The sequence below is a fragment of the Anolis carolinensis genome, chromosome 2 (assembly GCF_035594765.1).
Source record: "Anolis carolinensis isolate JA03-04 chromosome 2, rAnoCar3.1.pri, whole genome shotgun sequence".
Taxonomy (NCBI): Eukaryota; Metazoa; Chordata; class Lepidosauria; order Squamata; family Dactyloidae; genus Anolis; species Anolis carolinensis.
This window is the reverse complement of record NC_085842.1, coordinates 63,078,735-63,105,997: the sequence shown is the minus strand read 5'-3', so window position 1 is coordinate 63,105,997 and position 27,263 is coordinate 63,078,735. Positions and strand designations below refer to the sequence as shown.

At 41.2% G+C, this 27,263-nt stretch overlaps 1 protein-coding gene across 7 annotated transcripts in view; it reads right to left on the bottom strand.

Moving 5' to 3' along the window:
* The window catches only part of LOC100551794 (clathrin heavy chain 2), a 43,313-nt gene that overhangs the window by 13,851 nt on the left and 2,199 nt on the right, over positions 1-27,263 (bottom strand). The window contains exons 1-9 of one of the 7 annotated variants that reach the window (XM_016991639.2): positions 27,179-27,261; positions 26,237-26,305; positions 23,580-23,811; positions 17,535-17,684; positions 16,812-16,930; positions 16,480-16,644; positions 16,235-16,348; positions 13,673-13,849; positions 12,856-13,572 (exon numbers count right to left, since the gene is read on the bottom strand). In XM_016991639.2, the coding sequence (XP_016847128.1) occupies positions 13,435-13,572; positions 13,673-13,849; positions 16,235-16,348; positions 16,480-16,644; positions 16,812-16,930; positions 17,535-17,684; positions 23,580-23,811; positions 26,237-26,281 (1,140 nt within the window). In that variant the 5' untranslated portion in view covers positions 26,282-26,305; positions 27,179-27,261 and the 3' untranslated portion in view covers positions 12,856-13,434. Of the gene's footprint in view, positions 1-12,855; positions 13,573-13,672; positions 13,850-16,234; positions 16,349-16,479; positions 16,645-16,811; positions 16,931-17,534; positions 17,685-23,579; positions 23,812-26,236; positions 26,306-26,396; positions 26,485-26,527; positions 26,881-26,938; positions 27,121-27,178; positions 27,262-27,263 lie in introns of those variants that run through there. The other 6 variants (XM_062969804.1, XM_008105299.3, XM_008105298.3 and 3 more) reach the window with 6 other exon arrangements.

Genomic DNA, 27,263 nt, shown 5'->3' with positions numbered 1-27,263 from the left:
TCAGGAGCAGCGGCGGCCAGCAAAGACCGGTGGCGAGAGGTCGAGGAGAAACGAGGAAGCAGGAAAGACCCGGAGGGAGGCCGGGGATTCCCTCCAGAGGAGACGACAACAAACCTAAACCGGGATGCTTTGTATGTGGGAAGACGGGCCATCGAGCAGCAGAATGCTGGGCACGGAAGGGGGAGCCGCCAAAACCCCCAAAGCCCAAGCCAGCAACCGGGAGGCGTGCGGAGGAGGAGGTGCAAGCCCCAGAATCTTCAGAAAAATTGGTGAGTCGGGACAAACGCATGATAGTAGTGCCAATCTGCCTCTCGGGGCTAGAGAATCGGGCCACCTGCAAGGCATTTGTGGATTGTGGTTGTTCCAGGAATATTATAACTCCAGAGTTAGCAGGAGCGTTGAAATGCCAGCAGATGGCGCTTGACTCCCCAATTGCGTTTTCGCAGCTAGACGGATCAGTTGCTACTGGGGAAGTATCTACAAAGGAAATACGGGAGGTCCCATGTAAAATAGGCAAATGGGAAGGAAGAATATCCTTTGTGATAGCCCCTATTGCCACATACCACGTAATATTAGGGATACCATGGCTCGAACAGGCAAATCCCGAAGTAGATTGGAGAGGAAAGAGCCTAGCATTTAAAGAACAGCAGACGCAATGGGAGATAAGCAAGATTGCAGAAGAGGAGGACGAGGGAGATGAAGAAGGTGAAATAGACCCACAGCTATTGCCACCTGAATACAGAGACTTTGTGGATGTGTTCAATCAGAAAGAGGCAAGTAAATTACCTCCCAAAAGGAATATAGAAGTAGAAATTGAAATAACCCCCGGAGCAAACTTACCAAAACCAAAAGTGTATCCCATGTCTGTGCAGGAGAAGGAGGAATTGAGGAAATACATTGATAAAAACCTGGCGCGGGGCTTCATTAAGCCATCCAATTCTCCTCTCGGGGCCCCAGTGTTATTCAGGAGAAAGAAAGACAACTCCCTAAGATTGTGCATTGATTATCGAAATTTAAATGCAATTACTAAGGACAATAAATACCCTATGCCCTTAGTAAAGGATTTAATTACCGTATTGAAAAAAGGGAGCATATTTACTAAACTTGATTTAATTGAAGCATATCATAAATTAAGGATCAAACCGGAGGATACTTGGAAAACTGCATTTTCCTGCGCATTCGGCCATTTTGAATATAAAATTTTGCCTTTCGGATTAAAAAATGGAGGCAGGTGCTTTATGCAGCTTATAAATGAAATACTGCACCCATTGTTGTACAGAGGGGTATTCATATTTCTTGATGATATCTTGATTGTGACTGAAGATAAGGAAAAGCACGTGAAATTGGTCCGGGAAGTTTTGCAGAGACTAAGAGAAGCAAAGCTGTACGCAAAACTGTCCAAATGTGAATTTAATAAAACTCAAATTGACTTTCTGGGGTATCGGATATCTCCAGAAGGGTTAGCTATGGACCCAGCTAAAGTATCAGATGTAAAAGAATGGGGAGTGCCCCAAACAAGGAGGCAATTGCAATCGTTTCTGGGGTTTGCAAATTTTTATAGATCCTTCATAAAAGGCTTCGCGCAAATAACCGCACCCCTTACTGAACTTTTAAAAACAAAAGGGAAAGGAGAGACAGCAAAAGTAAAAGCTCCTGGCGCCAAACTAAGTTGGACGCCAGAATGCCAAAAGGCCTTTGAAACCCTAAAAGAATGCTTCACAGAAGGACCCATTCTAAAACACCCCGATATCAGGAGCCCTTTCATAATCCATTGCGATGCCTCAGACTGTGCGTATGGGGCAGTACTATTGCAAAAGGATCAAAATGGGAACTTAAAACCCTGTGGATATTTGTCCCGGAAGTTCAGCGAAACTGAAAAATGTTGGCCGATATGGGAAAAAGAGGCACTAGCCATATTAAAAGCCTTAGAATGCTGGCGACACTTTCTCGAAGGAAGCGGAATCCCATTTGAAATTTGGTCTGACCATAAGAACCTCCAGTATTTAAAGTCCCCTCGAAAATTGTCCCCCAAACAGATTAGATGGGCACAATACTTCAGCAGGTTCGATTTCCAATTAAAGTTTTTTCAAGGGAAGCAGAATGTCTTGGCAGATGCTCTTTCACGCATGCCTCAACACGAAGGAATACCCACAGCAAAAGAGGGAACAATATTCTCTGATAAACAATGGGGCTTAGCTGTCAGAACAAGAGCACAAACCCAAAAGGAGAACACTGCTATGGTTGAACTCGACGGAAAAGATAATTGGGGAAACGAGCTGAAACAGTCTTATGAAGGAGACCAGTGGATCGCATCCAATGCAGAACAGGGGGAGCAGAAGGGGGGATTTTGGTTTGTGAACAAGAAACTGTATATCCCAGCAACATTAAGGATCAAGATTTTGCATCGTTTTCACAATAACCAGAGCGCTGGTCATACGGGAATTACAAAAACAACAAAAGCAATAGCAAAACATTGCTGGTGGCCAGGGATGAGGAAGGACATAAAAAATCATGTTGTTCAATGTGATGATTGTGCCAGAAATAAATCAAGAGGAGGGAAGCCAATGGGATTATTACAAACAGTAGCAGAACCTACCAGACCTTGGGAATGTGTAGCTATGGACTTTGTGGGGGAACTACCGGTTAGCAAAGGACATCGTTATATTTGGACAGTATTGGACCTGTTTTCTAAACAGGCCCACTTTATAGCACTGACGAAACTACCATCAGCCGAGAAACTAGCTGAATTGTACATAAACCACATTTACAAACTGCATGGATGTCCCAGTAGAGTGGTCAGTGACAGAGGAGTACAATTCACAGCAAAATTTTGGGAAAAATTCCTGGAAATGCTAGGAGCAGAAAGGAGTTTAAGTTCTGCTTTTCACCCCATGACAAATGGGGCGGTAGAACGTACTCAGCAGACACTTGGGCAGTTCCTTCGAATGTACTCTAACATGAGACAAAATGACTGGTCTCGGTGGTTGGCTTTTGCAGAACTAGCTTTTAATTCGACTATACATTCAGCAACAAATAAAACCCCCTTTGAAGTAGTTTACGGGTATGAAATACAGCCTCTGCCCCAGCTGCCAAGATGGACAGAGAATGAGGGAACAGAGGCAGGGAAATGGAAAGCGCAAATGATGGAATGCTGGAGTCAAGTGACTGCATCCTTAAAAGAAGCACATAAAAAGTATAAAGTATTCGCAGACAGAAAGAGGGTGGAAGGTGATAAATTGGAGAAAGGAGATTTAGTGTGGCTAAGTACCCAAAACATCAAACTGGGGCTACCTTCGAAAAAGTTGGGCCCTAAATATATTGGACCATTTAGAATACAGGGTGTTATCAACGAGGTGACTTTCCAGTTGGCATTGCCAAAAAGTTTAGGGAAAATACACCCTGTATTCCATCGTAGCTTACTGAAAAAATATATGGGTACTTTGGACAAAATGGACACATAGAATTATTGTTTTGTTTCAGACTTGTGATGAAAGAAGAACCGAAGAGGAGGACGAAGAAAAGGAGGGCACCATGTCATGGAACCCAGTTACAGGGCTTTGGTAATTCAGCCCTGTAACTGGGAGTCATAACATAAACAATCCCAGGAGCACCTGGCAGAAGAAGATAGAATATGCCTGGGAACTTGGGGCCGAAAGTATAAACAATTATAATTGGTCTAGTGTGTGAAAATGGTAGTAATGTGATATTGGGGGTGGGACTTGATGATGATATTTACGTGTGGTGTTACGTAGCATCAAAAGTTATAAAAATAGTTGTATGTAAACATTGGGTCATTCCTGACTTTTCCAAAGTCATGTATTCTTCAATAAAGATTGGATTTGAGAGCAGTTATCTCTGATCTGCGTTCAGACTGATCCTTTGAAGTGAGCAGGACAGATAACTCTTAACAATATTCTTTTCTCCTCCCACTGCAGATTTCCTGTAATTACCTGTCATTTACATACAACAGGGAGGTCATCTAATTTAATTGTTTGCAGGTTTTCTCCCCAGTTTGAAGACCTCATAATAGAAAGAAATATACTTTTGGTGGCATTGCTGAAACCAGTATAGGCCCAAACAAAGATGTTTGGCAAAGCTTTATTAGAGGGAATATATGAGCAGGAGCATTTTTAAGCAAACAAAATCAATGAGAAACAGAAATCCCCAAAAGTCTATTGCTTTTCCACATGAAGCCTTAGTAGTCAGAGTCAATTTGAAGGTACATAGCAATAAATCAGCAAACATCTGGACAAGAGGCTTAGCATGTATGTATATTTCATCACCTGGTTGCAGTTTTCCCACTATAGTGAAGGGATTGCATTTCTATTTAAATGATCATAATTATTTTTAAATTGGCATCCATACATACAAATTAGGAGATGCTAATTTTATTTAAATCCATATCCACTTGTGTCTTCTTCCCCTCCCAGATGTGGTCAACCTGTTCAAGTTTGAAGCCTGTCATTGCAGAGAGTGATCCCAAGGCTCTCCTTTAGCTGATCTCCAATGCAGAAAAATGGGCTCCATATGTTATCAAAATGGTTATCAAAATTTATCTTGCCTGAATGACATGCCATTTCTTATCCCTTCTTCCCCAGAGAGTGGGAGGCGGGGAAGAAGTGAAAATGAGAGGAAGAAAGCATAAAAGAACACAAAAGAATGACCAAATGGTGTAAACTTAAATTGAGGTGGTCTCCTATGGTCTTGTGCAGTGGCTTGAGTGTTGGACTGCGACTCTGGAAACCAGGGGTTGGTTTCTCATTTAGCCATGGAAACCCACTGGGTCACCTTGGGTGAGGCATATATTCTCAGCTCCAGAAAACCCCATGATATGGTTGCCATTAATGTTAGGAATAAGAATTGACCTGAAGGCACACAAGAACAACAAACTCCTATTCAATATAGTCTGTCTACTTCTTGTAATCTCTCTCTCTTTCCCTCTCCCTCTCCCTCCCTCCTTCCCTCACTCAATTTCTCTCACTGGTTTTTGGAGATCCTGCCTCTTTCTCTGTAGGTGCATATTTTCTCTTTTGGAGATTCTCCTTCTTTCTTTGTAAAAGGTGAAAGATTTATAAGATCTGAAGAGAAACCAGAGTATACTCCTTCTTTCTTTGTGTGGACCCTTTGGAGATCCTGCCTCACTTTGCCTATATTTAACCCGTTTCTAACTTGGGGACTGTCATCTGGAACGAAGGAGCAAAACATGGTCTTAATGTTATTTTATTGGGAATTCACTCTGTAATGAAGTATGATATTTGGTTTACAGATGTTATGTTTAATTGTGTGTTTATGTTTAAAAGGGTAAGTATTATAGTTATTACATGAAGGGAGTAACCACCTCAGTGTTCTGAGGCTGGTTGCCATAGAAACGTAGCTGCTTCTGTAAAAATTTAACTATTTGAAGCTAGCAAGAAAGGGGTGGAGCTCGCTGGATGAAAAAGGAGGGAATGTTTTAAAAAGAGTTCCGTCTGTGCTCTGATGAGGCATAGGGAAGATTGATTCCAGGTTGATGGGATCAAGGAGACTCAATTGTTCATTTTGAGTCAGTTTTAAATAAGTTTGGTGACTTATTTAATGTAGTCTGTGTCCCGGAAAGGCACAGAGAATCTGTGATAGTATATCACAGGGGTGACTGTGGTTTGAAGTCACTGGATAGTCCAGGTTTCAGACTTTAGGAACCAATCCCAGCTGGACTCACAGAGATCCATTGAAGTAACAGTTAGAAAGGAGCAGAGGAATAGGTTTTAACTACTTTCAGTAAAAGAAGTGATACTTTAGAGAGTTTGATTCATCTCATTCTAGTATTGTAACTGTTAATAAGAATATCTCTAAGTGAAACATCTTTTTTAACCACCAAGTCTGTGCCTGAATAAACTTGTTATTGTTCTTTCAACATCCAAGCCTCTGTCGCATATATTCTAAACCAAGTTACACTACCATCTAAAGTGAATAAGAAGAAAGAAAGAAAAACACAGGAAAAGGTCTCCTCCCCGAGTCTTTGGTGGTTGCATCTTTTCAAATTGGTGTCAGTCAATATTAGTTCTTTACAAATTTGGGGCAGCGGGTGGGATAAAAAGATTCCCCCTGCCTGAAGGAGCCTTAGACATTTGTAGTCCCTTACACACTCTTCCACATTTAGCAGGGTTTCCTAAGGTATTTTTTGCTGTCTAATATGGAGGACCCAAAGGTGCAGTCACCTTGCTCTGTTGAGACTGTCCTTGACTATCCAGTCTCCTTGTCTTGGACATAGCTCTGTTACCTATACCAAATACTGACATGTGAAATTGCCAAGAGAAACAAAAACTCTCTCAGCATTACTCATGTCATGTAATGTGTTATCTGGGATATTGAGATATGTTATTCAAAGGTTTGATAAATTACTTTAAAATGATTACTGTGTAAGTCATTGCAAAGCAGCTCCCAACCTCACCTAAGTTGCCCACTACCAATATTGTTACTTTGTAAAAAGTCCCACTTTACACTATGTATTTACTTCCCATGTTTTTGAAGTCATCTATGAAAGAAATAAGAAAAAAAAGATTTAAAAGGAGATATGATCACCCAAATGCATTTCCAAAGTCTTTTTCGCCCTCTACAGTAACAAGGAAATGTTAAAAACAAACAAATCCTATTTGGGGTGGGGGTGGGGGTTAGACTTGAATCTATTATTGGTTCTGACACTACCACAGGTACATAATATGTAGAAGAACTACAGGATTGTGTCCTCTACTATTGTGTCTACACATAGCACAATTGGGTGACACATGATTTTTAGCTGCACCGAGAAGCTATTTACATAAGGCTCTGTCAAGTTGGATGCATAGAGGTTGGATATTGGACAAGAATATGATTTCACTCCACCACTGTTCGATTGGGGAAATGAGGGGAGAAGTGCTTTTATGCAAATTGCTAATGAGAATTATCTAAAGAAACTGTGGGTGCATCTACACTGTAGAATTAGTGCAGTTTGATACCAATTTAACGGCCATCACTCATAGTATGGAATCATGAGAGTTGTAGTTTTACACAGATTTTAACGTTCCTTGCCAAGACTTGTTGATATCTCACCAAACTTCAAATCACAGGATTCCATAACATTGAAAGTGGTATCACACTGCACTAATTCTACAGTGTAGATGCACCCTGTGTAGAAATCCATTAGACAACTTCCTGCCTCAACACAATCTTCTATATATATAAAAATGTTCTGACAATTTCTACTTTAATTCAAACATTGAAACTACACACCCCAAACCCATGAAACTTGGCCACAAAAGACATGGTCCTCCCCGCTGTGTTTAGACAGCAAAACAAAAAAAATAATTCAAACTGGAAGTCCCTCAAAATCCCCAAAAAAAGGAAAACTGCCATGTGCGCATGTGCCGAGCAGCCCCCACCCTTGGAAAACAGGCTTGCATGAAAGGGAGCTGTGTGTGACCAACCCAACCATCAGCAAGGGTGGATTGCTTGATGCTAATGAGGAAGACAATACCCTCAAACAGCCACATCCCAGGCACAGGAAAAAAGGGTGAAGAAAAGCTTTCACATTTTCAAGCTTTAAAAACATTTTCATCAGGTACATGGCTAAAAGGACATAGGGTGAACAACAACTCCCATAATCCCTAACTGGCTACTGTGGACAATGAGGCTGGATTTGGATTGTGGGAGTCGTCCTTCAAATACTTCCAGAAACCACCACGCAGCCCTTCCTGGGCCGTCTGGGGATCAAAATGATGCATTTCTACAGTAATGGTGGCGTGGGTTCTAACACACTGAGGCTTTTAGGCGGTAATGGTGGAGTTTGAAAAGTAACACATTTTGTTCATTCCAGGCAGGCAGGAACTATCCAGGCTTTGAAGCTACAAGGCTATTCAATGCCAATTCCAACATTCACACTTGCCTAAAGCAGTTCTTTCTTCCACCCTGGTAATTCCACAGATATATAAACCCCACTTGCTTTCGTTACAACACATTTCACAACCTCTGAGGATGCCTGCCATACATGCAGGCAAAACATCAGGAGAGAATACATTTCGAACATGACCAGGCAGACCAAAGAACTCAGAGCAACCCAATACAAAGACAAACAAAAATAATAAAATAAATACAAAAAAAAATACATAAAAACTAAAATACAATAATACAATTTAAAAAACATAAATAAAAATAATATAATAAAATAATAAAACATCATACATACAAATAATAAAAAACAAATAATAAAACAATAAAAATAAAATACATACAAATACAATAAAAATAATAAAAACACTAAAAATAATTAAAAACACTAAAAAATTGATACAATAAAATACTATAATAACACAAAATAACTAAAAATAATAAAAGAAAAATAATAAAATATAATACATAAAAAGATAAGTTACAATAAAATTAATTTTAAAATACAAATAACATCAAATAAAAATTCCACAACAATTTTTAACCAATATCACCACCACTTTGCCACAGCAACGCGTGGCCGGGCACAGCTAGTAACCTATAAATTAGAATATCAAAGAGGTGCATAGGGACAGTATATGCAGAAAATAAAATAAAATAACCCTAAGTAAAGATATACAACATAATCCCAAACAATGCTACTTAAACCCAAGTCTGCTTAATTTAGTCATGCTACCTCCCAGTTTTCAGATGCAATCAGACAACTGATATCTAGCTCCTCCTTATTGCTGGTAGTAAAGCAGCACTTAACTATGGACAGCATAGAGGCCAAAAGGCTGCAGAAAGGCTTGGCACGTTAGGCAACAGCATGAGATCTGCACAACGTCTCTGTCGCTCCAACTACAACCAGTCAAACGCAGCCAGCGCCACCAGCAAGGCGCCACAAGCAGCAGCAGCAACAGGAACCAAGTCATGCATTTAATTGGTGTCTATTGGATTTTTACCCGAAGCTACATTTTGTGCTACTTATTCTGACATGGAAGGCAGCGGTTTCATTTTGCATCTGCATCTGACTCATTGACTTTTTCTGCACTGGCATTTGACCTCTATCCTGATGGCAGTTTTTCTCATATCATCAGACTTAAATGAAAGAATTTCTGACTGAGGAGCTAGATACCTGTGTATTGCAGGTGTGCATTTGTGGAGAAGGTAACAGGTTGATAGAGATTCATTTATTAACCTTCTGGCTCCTCTGCAAAAGACCAAAACCACCACAACATCATGCTACAACATTCTTCTTAAATCTGATGCCTTCCAGGCAAATTGGAATATAACCTCAGGCATCAATTGTTATGATGGGAGTTGGAAGTCAACTGCCTGAAGTGAAGAAGACCATGTCAGCTGTCTGCACAAGCAATTACACCTGACTTTAGTGCGGGCAATGGAAAACTTCTTCCAATGCACCTCAGGGCAGCAGGCTAGTTTAGGTGGCCCAGGATAGATTTTGTGCCACAAAATCTTCTCTATCTTCTGGGGAGCTGTTACCTCTGCCTCTCAGTCTTTGCTACTTGAAGCAATCATTTCATCTTGTCTAATCATAGGGCCAGTTTTGGGTACAGTACATAGTTAAGAAAGGCTGCTATCACAGTGATGGGGAACAAAATGTGAATTCCTGTACAAAAACACCCTTGTGGGGTTTCTTTTTCAGAAACATTCTTACCTGCAAAAATTCACAACACAGGGGAATTATCTTAATAGGTGTTTCCTGACACCTGGGAAAATAATTTTTTCGACCATTCATCAAGTATATTCTGATATTCTTTTCTTCCCTAGTCTTATACCACTGAGGATGAACCTGTTTGCAGAATGTCTTTGGCATTAAATAGAAGTATATTATCTATGTGCTTATTACCCAGAATAATGTTTGATGGAGATCCCACATTTTCCCCAAGGAGCACAAGGTAGCTGGAATTTGGAAAAATTACTTTTACAGGAATACAACTCTCATAATCCCCAGAGAGCCTGGTTACTGGTTTGGAATGACTAGTTCAGTCTACGCAATGGCCACAAAGAATAACTAAAGAGATCAGATCAGCTTAGCCGTTGATAGTGATAAACTGAAAATTATATGAGGACAAAAATGGGGGACAGGTTTTGCATACATGCAAAGATAAGCAGGGAAACATATGAATAATGCAAGAGGTTCTGAATCTAGTCTATTGACATGGGTATTGGACTAGTAAAGTGCTGCAATAAAGCAGGCATGAGAACTCTTAGTTGGGATATCAACTAGTGTTTTAATATGTGTAATATAAGCCAAGAAATCGTTGTCTTTGTTCAAATCACTTCCTTGACCTCCTTGAGAAAAAGAGAAGATAGTAGAGAACCCTAACACAGCTGTTTCTCTTTCCAAATCTGATTTTTTTTGCCTTGGAAGTCTATAAAATGCCCAAGAAAGTCAAAGTGTCTGCAGCTGGTTTTTGTGTATTCCAATTTGAAAGGTCCAAAATGTGTTCACTTATCCGCATGCAGAGACTGTCCTGTTTGTTCACTATAGTTTGCCCGGGGGGGGGGGGGGGGGTTACAATGTTGTGGATGATGTTATTAAGCCCTGTGATGTTGCTGTCTACCTAGATGTGGTAAACAAGTCTGTGAAGTTTGGTTGAAAGGGGGTGAGTGCCCCAAGACTACCCATGATTAAGGCATCACATGGCTTTGAACCTGGATCTGACCACTACACCATAGTAGGACACCCTAGCCAGAACACACTGGTTCAAAATGCACAGGGAAATCAGCCTGACAAATGATCTTTCTGACACTTGTTCTTTTTGCTTTATTTAATTGTTCTGCTACTTCTTCTCATTGTAACACTGGTCTTTGCAACAGACAATTCATAATTTGCATAGGTCCATAAAATATGAGTGACCTCCTTCAGTTCCAATCCATTTTCTTTTGTCACTGCCATCCATCTTCAAGTACAGACTCTGCTTGTAACAGCAGGGACTTCTATTGCACAGTTTATATGTGGCAATGAGGAAAACGAGGACTTCCCAGCTGTGACAGAATTCCATGTGTGGTGAGGCAGGAGAGACGCATCTTGGGAATCTAATCCAAGTAGACAGATTGAGGTCAAACGCTGCTTGCATTCAACAAACATAAGAGGGAAGAAAAAGAACAGAAAGCTGCAGAGGAAACGGATGGTGAGATAGCTTTTCTCCTTCTTTGCCCTGTGGCAAAAATAGTCATAGGCCCACAGCCAGCTTCACCAAAGACATAGTTAAGAAAGGCTGCTATCACCACGCAGTTCAAACAAAAGTCCACCCAGGGCAAATATATGTGTGATAGCCAAAGCAGCATTATGTGCAAATCCTGTGAGGGTTGCTTTTCCTTACCTCGGCATTTTTTCTAATTTATTTGAAACTCATTTCATAGATACCCCAAAGGCCAAGCTTAGTCAGAGACAGACTGCCCCAGAAAAATTTTAAGCCCTATACGAAGGGCTGGATAAAACTACAAGATATTTAAATATGTATTAAATGCTGGCAAGTACCAGAAGTTCAGAACCTGCATGGACTGTCCTGTCTGAATTCCCTTCACCCCTAGTGCCAGTTCTCAGCTTCAGCAAGGCTAGAAGAAAAGAAGCAACTGCTTCCCTCACAGCAAACTGGATAATATCAAGTTCCCCATGTGGACGGAAGTATTCACATAAATAGTTGTGAGTGGAATAGGTTGTATTCCTGTGTTATCACAAATCTCCTTGTAGGGTTTATAGAAAAGGTTTATTTTCTGAAGTATGCTTGTTCCTTGCAATGCTGCCTGAAAAAGTCCTAGAAATCTTCCTTCTGGTTCACATGACCATTGCTATAAACTGAGGTGTGCTAAAGTTACTTTTGTGATACAGATTCATCATACAACTTTACATTGCTAGGGGAATGATTCTATTGCTATAAGTACAGTGAGAATTGTACAAATCTTTGTGCTAAGAACAGGGGCATACGTTTTTCCAAGAAAAAAACTTCTAGTCTGAAAATGGGGGGAAATTGATTGGTTTGCTCATGTTCTTCACACTGTTTCCTTCGCAAAAGCTCCATGGAATATTTACATTTCAGTTCAGGAAAGCCTTCTAACTGGGAAGTTGAGTTTTGAAACAAAACTGTAAAAAGATTGAAGAGGACATGACCACCTTCAAATCCCTGAGATTTCAGGTTGGGAGTTAGCTTCTTTTCTGCTGTTCCACAGGATAGGACCCAAGCCAATGGATATAGATTCCAAGAAAGGTGATTTCCACTAAATATCAAAAATTTCCTGGTGAAGAGAGTTGTTCAGCTTGGGAACAGACTGCTTTGCAGGGTCATGGACTCTTCTCTCCTTGGAAGTTTTTAAACAGAGGTTGTTGGACTTCTCATGGGTATTTTTTAGCAGTGGATTTCCTTCATTTGCAGCAGGCTTGCAGCTATTATGCAAAACAGGTATTATGCAAGACTCTTCCATTAATCTTAAAACCAAAATAGACAGAACCCCCACATCCACCATAAAAAAACTACACAAACCTTGATAATTTTATGAAGGTCTATGTCTATGCAGTAAAAAAAGAACAAATGCAGTAGAAAATCCAGTACTTATTGCAGACTTGATGGACGGAATGAACTTTGTGTGTATACAGTGGAAGATGCATGAAAAATGCTTATTTGGAAATGAGGGATTAGGAGAAGATAATTTCAATTTTGTAGGGTAGTGAAGTGGATGGCTCTTATGGGTCTCTATGATTCCTAGTTGAAATTGTTCTTTGGCATTTATTGCAGCTGAGGTTTGTGTATACAACAACATTTGCAACCCAGAACACATGACCTACATAGCAAAATAGGGTTGCTTTGTGGAAATACCAGGACTCTCTTTCTGACCTGCTGCATGATTGACTGCTAGGTCACATAACAACAACAAAAGAGCAAACAATGAATTACCAATTCAATTTCTTTTTATTATCCAAAGCAATGAGTCAACTGGTCATGATACAAAAGATGGGAAGGGCAGGTTTATAGCTAGAAACTGTTTTTTATACCTCACAAGTGACCCAGCATTCCCCACAAATAAGGAACACAGTTGCTTTGCCAGCTCCCAGTCCCCCTTTTAGACAGGAATGTTAGACCAGAGAAAGTGGATACAAAAATCATCCCGAAATTTCTAAGCCTCCTTTGGCACATAAATATAACCCTTGCATTATACTTTTTTCCCCCCTCATAAAATCTTCACAATATACAAGATAAGAATGAGTCAAAATCAGTGTTTCAACAGTTCTCTGTCTTCATAGTAATATCTATGCCTCTTCTCTGCTACATAGCACCAGCTTAGCAGGATTGGTGCTTCATTGCCCATTGTTCCACACTAACCACCTTTACTGTGGGAATCTACCCCTTAACCCCTCACCCTTCATCTGCCTTTCCCTTTCCACAAACCCAAGAAAGTCCACAAAGGCTAGAAGAAATGTTAGTGACCACTGTAGTCATAACTGGTCCTCAATATTTGGGTCACAATTCACTCCACAGGAATGGATGTCCGTTGAGAAGATGTCTCACCCACCAGTTTCAGTACTCGTTGGGAAAGGGAAAGGCTGGCAGGATGGTGAGAGAGATATTGTCGCAAGGCACAGGGGCAAACAGAAATAGAGAGGACCTGTGAGAAGGGAGGGAGATACAATGTAGACTGCTTAAACTGTAACCTCCATCCTTTTCCGAAGCCCACATCTATCTAATCCTCCTTCACCCAAACTCACCTTGCCACTACGGCAGACTCCCAGAAGGCTATGGGGTCTATCATCATCAATTACAGTAGCAAAAATGATGTCACAGGTCAGCTGGATGCAATGGATGGTTTGAGCTGTCTCAACATCCGCAAGGAACAGGAAGGCATGTTTGGTAAGTATCACGGCCACACCCAAGTGAACCAAGAACTAAAGGATGGGAAACGAGGGAGCTGAATATATATTTTAATTACTTAAAAACTTTTAATTGCTTAAAAACATAAACATGCACCTGAATACTGAGTCCATCAGCATGTGCTAAAAGGAAAACACGCTTCCCTTTTTCTACCTTGTGGTAACTACAACACTCACAATAGCATTTGACTCATGTGATATTCCTCCTTCATCATTTAGTGAGATTTCCATCCTGACTTTATAAAAATAATTGAGCTACAGTTAAACCACAAAACGAGCAAAGCTATCCTATCACATCATCATCATCATCATCATCATCAAACTGTACATTGTTCATATACACTTATGTAATATGTTTTTTTCAAATAAAATCCAAGAAGCCTCTTCTTCCATCAGTCCAGTACCATCAGCTCACAGGCTGACAACTCCCTCTATCTTCATTTAGAATTGCTGAACCGTAGAGTGCTGAACACAAGAGCCATTCCGTCTAACCCCAAACTGCCACACAGGGATACACAACTACTGCACTCCTGAAAGATGCTAGTTAAATTTCTGTTTAAAGGTCTCCAAAGAGAAAATCACTTTCCTAATCACAGTTCAAACAGCTCTTCCAGAAAAAAGTTCTTCCTAATGTTCAAATAAAATCACTTTTCTTGTACAGTAATTTGAATCCATTGGTTCATGTTCCAGTCTCTGGAACAACGAAAAACAATCTTGCTTCATCTTCTACATGACATCTCTTCAGATATTTAAATGTAGCCATCATGCCATCTGTCTCCCTAAGCCATTCTTTATAAAGTTTGGTTTCCAGACCTTGGATAATCTTGTACATTCCAACTATTAAATATCTTTCTTTAACTGTGATGTCCAGAACTGGACAGAGTATTCCAGGTGAGATCTGGCCCAAACAGAATAGAATGGCAGCACTACGATCAGGGCTGGCCTTAGGCAATTTTTATGTGTAAGCAAGCAGTATTTTTGCCCCCCCCCAAAACCAATCACTGAAACACAGCGTGGGGATGAGTGCTTCTTCGCTCCCCCTCCCTTCCCGGCTTTGGAGGGGTGGTGGGAGCCTTCCACTGCCCCTCCGAAGCCAGGAAGGGGGGGAGTGCGAAAGAGCACCCATCCCTGAGGCGTGGGAAAACAACTGAAACTGCTGCAGTGGTGAGGGAGCTGCAGCCGCTTCTGTTGTTTCCCCATGCCGTGGGGATGGGTGCTCCTTTGTTCTCCCCCCTCCCGCCCCTCCAAATCCAGGAAGGGGAGGAAAGTGCGAAAGCGCACCCATCCCTGAGGCACGGAATCAGGCCACGGGGATGAGTGCTTCTTCGCTCTTCCCTCCCCCCTACCAGCTTCGGAGGGGCGGTGGGAGCCTCCCACTGCCCCTCCAAAGCCAGGAAGGGGAGAAAAGTGTGAAAGAGACCCATCCTGAGGCACGGAATCAGGCTGTGGGGACGAGTGCTTCTACGCTCTTCCCCCCTTGCCTTCGGAGGGGCAGTGGGAGCCTCCCACTGCCCCTCTGAAGCCAGGAAGGGGGGGGGAGTGAGAAAGAGCACCCATTCCCGAGGCGTGGGAAAACAACTGAAACGGCTGCAGTGTTGAGGGAGCCGCAGCCACTTCTGTTGTTTTCCCAGATTGCAGGGATGGGTGCTCCTTTGCTCTCCCCCTCCCGGCTTTGGAGGGGTGGTGGGAGGGTGAGAGAGCCCAGTAGAGAGGGAAGTGGAGGCAAGCAGATCAGCTTGCAGCCAGGCAGGCTAATCACACTCTCCAAGGCGCCTCAACTGCGCCCTCTAGAGGACTGCGCCTTCAGCAAGTGCGCAGTTCGTGTATAGCTTGAACCGCCCCCAACTACGATTTGGACACTATACTTCTCTTGATGCAGCCCAAAACTATGTTGACTTTTTGGCCACTGCATTACAGTGCTGACTCAAATTTAAGAATGTGAACTTTCATAATTCCCAGGACCTTTTCACTTGAATTAGTTTCAAGTCACTTGTCACCCATTCTATATTTGTGTATTTTATTTTTGCTGGCTAGATGCGGCATTTTATCTTTATCTCTGTTGAAAAATTTGGTTCATTTTGGCCCAGCTCTCCAAACGCCAGGGTCATTTTTAATTCTAATCCTGTCCTCCGGGGTATTAACTATCTCTGCCCCACAAATATACACCTATATTTGCATGCCTTCTATTAATCATCTAATTCATTTATAAATATTCAGAACAATACCAGGCCCTGGACAGAACTCTATTTGTAACTTCTCTCCAGGTTCCTGAAATCGAATAGCAGCAAAGAAAACATGGGCAGTACTTAGAGATAGAGCTGGTAGGGAGAAATTGCCCACCCATACATCTTTAGCTCCTTTTCTAAGAAATATTTCTATCCAGGAATGACAAGATTGTACCTGTACAGTACTGGGGAAGTCTCCCAGCCAAGGCCCCTTAAATGGCAAGGTGCCACGGGCACTGAGCAGGGCAGCATTCCCTGCCTGATGTGGGCCAAGCTCTACCGCATGGAACTGAAAGACAAGGAGAGGGTTAACAGTTAGCAAAACAAGGAAAATAGCTTCTCCTCCTTTCCATCACACTCTGAAATCCAGTATGCAAACTTTCTTTCTCCTTGTTTGTCCTTACCTAAGCTCCATCTCACCTGTCCCATTCGTTCCTTGCCTCTTCGCACAGCAGCCAAGAGGGCAGTTGAAGGTTTGGGGTTTCTGGAAAATCTGTGCTGTGGCAAAGCCACTGCTTGGGCTTCTATGACCTGAGACAGGGAACCCCCTCTCCAATACAGCTGGGTCAGACCCACAACCTGGCCCTGCAAGAGGAAAAAGGGAGATAGGTGTGACTTCATTACGGGGGCCCTGGTTTAATGTCCAAAGCCCCCTGCAAGCAACTCAGGACTTGGAAGAGTTTGTATTTTTGTGTGTGTGTGTGCTACAACTATGAGAACTGCCCATCCAGCACAGGCACTGGATTGTATACCTGCTCAAGTTTTAAAGCTGAAAGAGCCATCCACACATGATTGGCATCCCGGTGATAGCCTACAATTTCCATGCCACAGAGTCTTTCATGTCGGCTGAACTTCCATCTTGGTCTGGTACCTTGAAGCGAAATGATAGATAAAATATCAAGTTACCGTTTCCTATTCACTGCTGCTGTTATATGTGGCCAATCTCCAGACTATCCACCAGCTTTCAAAATCTGGTTTCAGTAAATGCCTGTATAAAGCCAACACAGATTTTTTTTTTCTTTTGATTCACTTCCACACATTTGCAAAGCTCATCAATGTGCATGTTTGGTATTACAACCCCTGAAATCCCCCAGTTATTTCTAAGCTCTGTGTGCTTATTGAACCAGTCCATCCTTGTATAGATTAAAGTAAAATCCTTATTTATCTAGTTCATACCATAAAGTAGACTCTACTTAAACATTAGAAAGAATGTTCTGAAGGTAAAAATGATTCACAGTAGAATAGACTACTTGCAGGGTTTAGATGGCCACTTCTCAGAGATGCGTTAATTGTGAATTCCTATACTACTAGTATTAGTCTCAATGTTCCTTGAGATCCCTTCTAATTCTATTGCAATACTAACAATTTTTGCTCAACTTCCACATAGTGTTTTTGATCTAAACCACCTGCTACATGCCACACAACAAGAACTGCCCCAGTGATTAATATTCCCCTTTATATTCTACCAAACTCACGTTTCACAGTCCAGTGGAACACATTTTCCTCAGTTACCACAGCTAAGGTGTCTGCATCCAGCCATACCCAGTATTCAATAAGGTGGGCAAATTCCCATTCGTTTTTTAAGGAGCGCTGATCCACATCATAGATCTGGGCCAGCTGCCCTGCTAGAAACAAAAGAAGAGAAAATTAGAGAGTGGCTGAAATTGGAGGGCCTGGCGTCATCTGATGTTTGAAGCCCAGTGATATGTAGTCATGGAATATTCAACATACTCATGGTAGACTGGTGCTGCTTCATGATGAATTGATTAAGAAGCCCTTCATAGCCATGGGAAAAAGACAAACTGAAAGGAAAACTACTGAAAACTTTATCACTTCTCACTTCTCTCTGCCCTAAATAATTTGGAGGGTTCCTCCAGACAGGGCAAATGTGCCAAGAGGTTGCTGGAAGTTGTAGTATTTGTTGTGGTAGATTTAGCATTTTCTCCCTTTTAAAATATATGTCTGATGCTTTATTATGCTAGACAAGGGATGGTGAATCTTATAGAGACCGAGTGCTCAAACTGCAACCCAAAACCTACTTAGTTATCGCAAAGTGCCAACACAGCAATTTAACCTGAAAACGTGAGGTTTTCATTTAGAAAAAAACATCTCATACTTCTGCTATTTTAATAATAATAACAACAACAACAACAACAACAACAACAACAACAACAACAACAACAACAACAACAAAGGCTAGATGCCCATCTATTTGGGTGTATTGATTGTGCTTTTCCTGCATGGTGGAAGGGTTTGGACTGCATGGTCCCTGGGGGTTGTTGTTGCAGCTGTTGTTATTACAAAGGCTGGAAGGCCATCTCTTTGGGGTGCTTTGATTGTGCTTTTCTTGCATGACAGAAAGAGGTGTACTGAATAGCCCTTTGCGGTCCCTTCCAATTTTGAGTTGTTATGATTCTGCTTCTTCTTCATGACAAAAGGATGTTCGACTGGATGGACCTTTGGGGTATCTTCCAACTCTGGGATACTATGATCTGCTTTTCCTGCATGCAGAAGGGGGCTGGATTAGATGGTTCCTTGGGGTATCCTCCAATATTGGGATACTATGATTGTGCTTTTCCTGTATGCAGAAGGAGGGTGGACTGGATACCTTTGAGTATTTATTTATTTATTTATTTATTACAATATTTATATCCTGCCCTTCTCACCCAACAGAGGACCCAGCGCGGTTTACAATAAAACACATATATAAAAATTGTACAATGTACTATAAAACAGTTAAAAATTAATTAACTTACACCAGACATTTATAAAACACATTATAAAATACAGATGGGCGTGTTCAAATTTAAAAATCTGGGTCTGTCAATTGAGTTCCAGCGTACATAATAATAATTAGCGCTGCTAATTGTTATTCGAAGGCCTGGCCCCACAACCAAGTTTTGACTTTCCTACGGAAAGATAGGAGGGAGGGAGCCTGCCTGACTTCACTGGAGAGGGCGTTCTTCACTGGGGAGTATCTTCCAGGTTATCTGACAAAACCTTTTACAACAGCATGGGGAGTAAAACAGAAGTGCTTACTGGCCCTTACTCTTTTTAACATCTATGTGAATGATTTAGTGCCTTGTTTAGCTAAAATTGACTCTCCTTCACCAGTAATCAGGAACAGAAATATTTTCACCCTGATGTATGCAGTTGATCTAGTGCTCATCTCCCTCTCTCAGCTGGGTCTTAATATCTTTTGAAGGCTTTCAGTATCTACTGCCAAGAGGAATATCTGTCAATAAATTACTCCAAGACCAAGGTTATGGTTTTTGGCAGACACTGCCCGAGGTATAAATCGTCTTTAGGCCAACATGCCATAGGACCAACCCATGTATTCAAATATCTGGGAATTGTTTTAGTGAATCTCTTTCCTGGAAATGTCACATGGAAGGAGTGAAGTTGAAAGCTGAGAAAACAGTGGAGCTCTGATGAATTTTTTTCCATAAGCAGGGTGGGTCAGCCAATTGAACCTGCTCTAAAAATTTTCAGTAGCAAGTGTTGTCACAGGTGCTATTTGGTGCAGAAATCTGAGGCCTAGGTATGAACACTTGTAAAACTGTGGAAATATTTCAGAACAAGTTCCTCTGAAAACTTTATTCTTTTTCAATTGGAACTCCCACAGCATTTTTGCATACCAAATCTATGGCCATCAGTCAAAACAAAAGTAGATTGTGTCCAATTAAGGTACTTTAAAAAATTACAAATATACCAAGTAACAGTCTTCCAGCATTGTGTTACTTGGAAATAAGTAACCATCAACATTGGAAAACAAATCTAGAAATTCTCCAATATGGCTACAACCTCTCTGAGTTGAATTCGGCCTTGGATATGGATAAGATGCAATTAAGAGACTGGCTATTTAGGATTGATTGAAGAAGGGCTCTGCAATCAATTGGGAACTCAAAATTCTCCCCATGGATCCCCTTGTTGAAAACCTAACATTTTAGAGCCAGATATCTGATTAAACTTAAGCCATCCTCCTTAAGAATTGCCTTCACTAAACTATGATTCTAAGTAATGCCCACTGCAATGTTAGATAGTCATTACCATAATGTGCCATTAGAAAACAGACTTTGCAGCTGTAGCCAATGTCAGGTGGAAGATACTGTGTACTACAAATTAAACTGCCCTTTGTATAGTGACCCAGGAGAAAGATATTTGAAACCCCTTCTGATAAAAGAAAATAATAACTCTCTTGTAGAAACGGTTCGGTTTTGCTGAGTGACTCAAATGACTATGTAAACACATAAAGTGCCTTCTTTTTTTGCTATGTCTGCAAAAAAGACCAGAAAGAGAGAGCTAGATAAAATTGCCATCAACTGCCACGGAGACTCAAAGAGCTAATTTGACCCTCCCCCATAATGTATCTGTAAATATCGATAATTCACAATGTTTTTGCTCTTTGTATGAGCATGATGATGGCCTTTGTTTGTTATCTTTTGCTTTCTGTTTGCTTTGAGGGTACTGTTCTGTGCACTCTGTATCTGTTGCACCCCTAGGCTGTTTAGGCACCTCAAAACCACAGAATATAAGCAAATATTGCAGAGCCCCAGAATATAAGCAAACAAGCTGTTTATTGAAGGTTATAAGTAAGAACAAGCGAATAAAGTTCAGAGTCAATAAAATGGGTTTAAATCCACAAGAGCAATGCACTTGAAAATCTTAAAGCAAGAGTCTAAGAAAGTCACTCAAAAACATAATCCAAACCAGATATCGAACTCGGTCCCATGAAAGGCATCAAGAATAGTCCAAACAAAGTTCAAATCTCAGGCATGAGACAAACTGGATCCACGGGAAACAAGGCTAGATTGCAGGTTCAAACTCCAAATTAATCCAAGGTAATGGAAATCCAAACAGCAAAGTTACTGGAACATACAACTGGATCCAAAGGCAAAACAAGGCTGGAACTTGAAGCAAAATCCACGGCTGCAAAAATATACTGGAACACGGAGCAAAGATCTTTCTTGAATTGCAATGTTGCCACCTCCGCTATAGCAGAGAAGAACCAGGTATTTAAGGAAAATTCAAGGTCTATCTTTCATGAGAAAACTCTTTCTCTCATGAGAAAACTACTCATTAGAGCGCTTCAGTAGTAGTCGTTTACTTCTCTGTAAACATTCTCGTTCCCTCCTTTGATGAGTTATCACTCCCCTCCTGTCAAACTCATTATCCTCTTCTAAACTAGCATGTCCATCTGACACCTGGTAAACTGGTCTTTATGGCGTTGAGGAATGTGGTTCGAAATGCCTGCTTGCAACCATTCTGTCTCTGGTCCCAGAAACAGACTCTGGCTGCCTCTCAGGCCCAAACCCAGAGTCCTCTGGCAAAGCTGGTTGCATCTCAGGCCCAAACTCTGGCTGCATGTCAGGCCCAAACCCAGGGTCCTCTGGCAAATCAGGTGCAGGGACAATTACTGGCTGAATGGGCCCAAGCTCAGGCTCAGGCTGAGCTACAACAGTATCTGTACCATTTTGTTATGGCCTTGGGTTTGTACAATAAAGTACTTTTTTTTATTTTGACATGGGTATCTTCCAACTTTGGGATACTTTGATTGTGCTTTTCATGCATGCAGAAGGGTGTTGGACTAGATGGCCCCTTGGGATCCCGAGCCAGCCTTTGCTAAGAGCTGAGGCGAAGGGATAGGTAGGAGTAGGGTATGACACTACTTTCACTAATTTCTTCTGTGGTGCTTCCTTTGACAGTGTTTCTGCCTCCTTCTCCAGGAGGACTTCTAAAGGAGCAGCACCCTCATGGCAGGGATGAAGGAAGGGGCTTCAGGGGCAGAATAAATGCAGCCTGGCACCTCTTGAACTGCCATAGTTCAAGGCTAGGGGAAGAGCCCTGGGAGTTGCAGTTTTCCAAGGTCTTTTTCTGGTCCCTCTCCAAAGTCCAGCTAGGGGTGTCTCTGGGGGCTTTCTCCCCAGAGACCCTCCCTCCCTCCCTTCCATCTCCCAGTTCCCATTGTCCTCAGAGACACCCCAGAGAGAGGAACTTCTATCCCTTTCCCCATCTCCAAGCAAGAACCGGTCGACTTCACTGGCCTCCTCCTGCTTCTCCTTCCAAGATAGACCCTGCCTTGAGGGGAAGGTGTGTGGGAAGAGGAAAGGAAAGCTGGAAAGAAAGGAGGGAGGGAGAGAAGCCCTGAAATGAGGTGGCAATTGCTGTGTTCCATAGGTTTACTTTGCTAGATCTGGGAATTTTTGGTAGCTAACTCCAATATTATATTCTAATTATAATTCTATTATATTCTAATTCTAATTCTAATTCCAACACATAATGGAATATGGTCTCTTCTCCCTTCCCTCTCAATTGATTAATTAATTTATATCATGCAGATTTTCTTGTACAGGATCCAAGGCAGCTTAAAAGCATTTAAAAACTGCAAAATATAAAAATCTGAGAAATAGTATTCAACTGTAACACTATAACTCAAATATTGATAAAGCCAGAGAGGAAAAAATCAAACACTATAACTACATCAGCACACCATGCTGATTCTTTTTTTTTAAAAAAAAACGCTTTTGGGGTACCAATCCAAGAAATCACTGCAAACAGCTGCCCAAATGAATGGAACAAATGGGCACAGAGATGACAGTGACAACAAAAACTCAAGCAACTTGTTGCAAGAAGTTATGCTTCTTTACATTAATATGAAGGAATCTAAAGACAGTAGTTGATATCTATACAGCACTGAACTTTGAAATGTTCAACAATGGAATTGACAAAGTGTCTTAAATTATGGGTTGTGACCCCATTTGGGGTCCCCTAACTAAATGTGGGAATCTCAAAAATGTGTAGCTTTCCACCTAGTGGTTGTTTTAGACATTTACATGGATTTATTAACAACTACAAGCAGCAAAGGAAAATCAGCCTGATTTGTTTCAGAAGTCTTGCAAATGCCGATTTTGCTTTATTACTATCACTTCAGTTTTATAAATATTTTCCTACAAAATCTGATTCAACAAACCTCAGTTGGGTTTATAAAACATTCTCAATTGAAATTAAAAAATCAGTCATCTGCCATTAAAAGTCCAAAAATAATTGGGCAGCAACCTATGCAGGAAGGGAAGTGTTAATACCACCTATTTATTTTGTGGGGAGAAAGGGATATAGATTATATGCATGTATGTGAACTATGATGGGAGCAATGTGGATGTGAATCCATTACAGGCACATGGCCCACTCTGCAACCTAGGACCTTTCAATGTGAAAGTATGGACCCCAAAAGGCCCCATTGTGGTCCCCAATTCAGAAGAAAAAAGGAGAGCCAACAGAGTACATTCTGCCACTTGAGGCTGCAAACCAAACATACCATCATGGCATAAAGACCAGAATATTCATACAGTGACTGTTTTTCCCTGAGCATGAGTAAATTAAATTGTGGGTATGGATTGACTAGTTATGTGAATCTTACTGTATTTCTGGACTAAAACACTGAGAATCCCCCAGCCAATATAACCGCTTCTTCTTTGGAACCTTAATTGTTCTCATTTCCTAAAAGTTCTTCCAATTAATACCTCTAACAGCCAGCAGTGGACGACTGGGATTAGCCAATGCCCCTTGCACTTGATGTATGGTCCAACTTGCAGGAACGTCACCCTCCTTTGGAGACATATGGGGATCGAGGAGGGTGAGAGTGTGCCGGGAGGTGTCTCCAAGAGGGCTGTGCCTCACACAGAGGCGAGAGGACGAGGTTAAGGTCACACGGGGGTACGTAATGTACTCTGCTACAATACCATGGGCTTGAAGCTGCAAAGAACAGGAAAATTCATGATTGAAGCTTTGTTCCTTACTGACATTACACATTGAGTTAGCCTGACACTTAAGGAAAGATGTGCTACAGCCCAGCACCTGGCTCTAGACGAGAACTTGGGGAAAAAATTGGGCTAAAATTTCCCAAATCTCCCAACCTGCATGCTTTGTGGCCAGCTTCATGTCACCCAAGGGATGCTCATAAACATGATACCAGTCTTCCCCAATACACCCATGTGTTGGCCTTAGTACATGCAAGCATAAATGCCTCTTATAAAGCTTCCTTAGACTAGTTTCCTGGGAGCTAAGATACACAATTTGGTGAGGCAGGGGATGGAGTACAGAGATGCAAATATTTTTCTTTCTATAAGCTGATTATGCACTTTTCTATTCAATAGCCATCTGCTACCAGGAGCCTCATCAAGAAAAGACATCCACAGGCTCCAGCGTTGTTGAATAGCCAGCTTAGGCATTAGCATCCACAAATAAACAGGGTCAAGACAAGTTACTTTTTTGGAGTACAACTCTCAAAAATGTGGGCTGGGTGAATTCTAAAAAATGTGATTTTCCAAGCTCTGCAGAGAAAACCATTTCCACCTGCCTCTGCCAGTTCAGTTTTTATATAGTACGTGTATGGAGACACTATAGAATCGGTTGTCTTGTTGTGAAGGATACTACTGATTAATAACGCAGTAAAGGATTAATTTCTTAGTGATGTAGACACCACTACGTACTGGTCAAATTTGAATGATATCCATTTTCCAAAGAAATCAGGATGACATATATTGGATTAGAGTTCAGGAAAGCAACCATTTTAGTGTATTAATGTATTTTGTTTTTAACCACACTGTTATTAGTTTTTTTAACTTTTTAAACTTGTTTAGTGTGGACTGTTAGCCACCTTGAGTTCCCACGGGGAGAAAGGTGGGGTATAAATAAAGATGATAATAATAGTAATAATAATAATTTGTATGTTCTTACTGGGCAGCATCTCCCAAAATCCCCCATTAGTGTTTTATCATTTGACACTTTAGGATTTATAATTATTTATTTGTGTAATATCTCTTGGTATGTTGTGGCTGCATTGTTTGGGTAATTGTGGTAGTTGTGATGTTTTGTGTTGATACCTGAGAATAAGACAGGTAAATCATGAGGAAAGCCGACATGGTATAGTGGTTTGTGCATGGGATGACAACTCTGGAGACCATGTTTCAAATTTCCGCTGTGTCATGGTCACCAATAGGTGACCTCGGACAAGTCACACTCAGCTTCAGAAGACAGCAAAGGCAAAACATGCTCTAAGCAAATCTTGCCAAGAAAATCCTGAGATAGGTTCACGTCAGAATTGCCATACATCTGAAATTACTTGAAAGCACACAAACAACAAATCCATGTGCAGGAATGGATGTAATTGTGCTGCAAGTGGACTCTAAGGCTGGGTAGAAATGTGAATGCTCAGCCCCACTTGGCCTGTTATCACACAGAACACCATTGTTACTTTGATTAGCCTTTGGGCTGTCTAAGGGATTAATCAAGAGATTAATCAAGAGAGTAGGTCTGACCTGCTCATTAAGAAGTTAACTACAGCAAGAGTAATCATAGAAAATTGGAAAAATGCATGAAGTGCATTTTATTGCTGGCTAGTTGCGGGAAAAGTCTTTCATATGAAAATGAACAAATTGACAATTTAAAATCATTTTATGATTGTCTAATTTTAAGACATTTCTTTGAAACCTGCAGCTATTCTACTTTCTATTAGCATAAAAAAGCAGATAGCACTGACAGAAGTTTTCCATACTATACCTCTAGAAACCACTGAACATGTTGGTTTATGTCGTAAATTTAAAATTGATGTAGATCAAGTATAATAAAAATGTATTTTAGAAACAGAAGAGTTACACACTAAAACCCAAGATAGAGTCTCCTTAGGATTACCATAAATCAGAAATGAAGGCACAATGACAAAAAGTTAAACTTGGTTATTATATGTGTGTGCCTTTAAATAATCTGTCGACTAATGGTGACTCCATACATTTCATAAGGTTTTCTTAGACAAGAAATATTCAGACGTGATTTTGCCAGTTTCCTCCTCTGAAATGTAGCCTACAGAATTGGCAGTCTCCCATCCATGTACTTGCCAGGACTGATCCAATTTAGATGGGATCTGGTGTGTTTAGGACGTTTATGCTCTTGTTGATTGACATCAAAAACAAGTTTAAAGATAGCTCCTGTGGAAATCCCAGAAGACTCCCACCTGGAGAGAACGAATCACTAAAAGACCTTTCTGTCTCTTATGTAATCTCTGGTAGTGAAAAACAAACCAGTTCCCAATTAAATCCTTTGCAAGTAGCAGTTCACATCACAGTCCCACCAAGAGCTTGAGGCGGAGGTTCAGGTGTGATTCAAGAAGCCCCGTACTGACCTGGGACAAAACCTCCAAGCGGACTGGAGACATGGGTTCGCCCATTATTGCTTGCTCTTCCAAGCCAGCCTGCAAAGAATGAAAGGAGTAAGTCAGGTAGAGAGGATAACAAGCTTACAACAGATTTCCAGCAGGATTTATCAGTCTGACAAGAACACACCAAAAACGTAGGTGGAGTTCTTTAAAGCAGAAGCTCTGCAGAACTGGTGCCATGGGGAAGGTGCCTGATGGCAATTTAAAATAATCACATCCCTAAAAATAGAGAATGGTTGTTGATTCTTTAAAACTCACCCACAGCTGCATCCACAATAGTTGCTGGTGTTTTCCCCCTATGCAGGCAGATACACACTTTCTCCCAAGTTCTTTCTGTTCTCCTTTCTCAGGTGCATTTAATATTGCATTCAGGCTTAATCCAATTAGCACGATCAAAAGGGAGGACCCCTTTTGCATTTTGCATAGCATTTTGCAGCTAGTGGGCTATAGTAAGGGTTAGTCACTCTCTGGGTTTTTAAAATCTTTTTGATTCCAATCCCAGATTGATGGCCTATAGAAAGTCACCCGTGGTTACCTCTGAAGAAATTGAAAGAGGGTAACTGAGGTGGGAGAAAGGGATTTAGGTGGTGGAATGGGTCATCCCCTTCTTAACCAAAGGGGTTGTATAAAAAGCAAAATAGCAAATACTCTAAAGGCACTAGGTCCCACCTGATCGTGGAAGTAGGATGTGCCCTGGTCAGTACTTGGATAGGAGATTGACAACAAATTCCAAATACTGATGGCTGGATTTGAGAGATAGGAGCTATCAGAAATACCTCTGATATTCCTTGCCAAAGAAAACCCCATGAAACTCATGAGATCATCATAAACTGACAGGCAACCTGAAGGTACATACACCTCCACTTTACATAGGCTAATTCCTTGACTAGACCGATCCAGAAGACTCACCGTTATGTTGGCCTAATTAAGACATTAGCACACATGCCAACTATTCCAATTTGGCAGGAACCATCCTGATTAATCTTCTGTCATT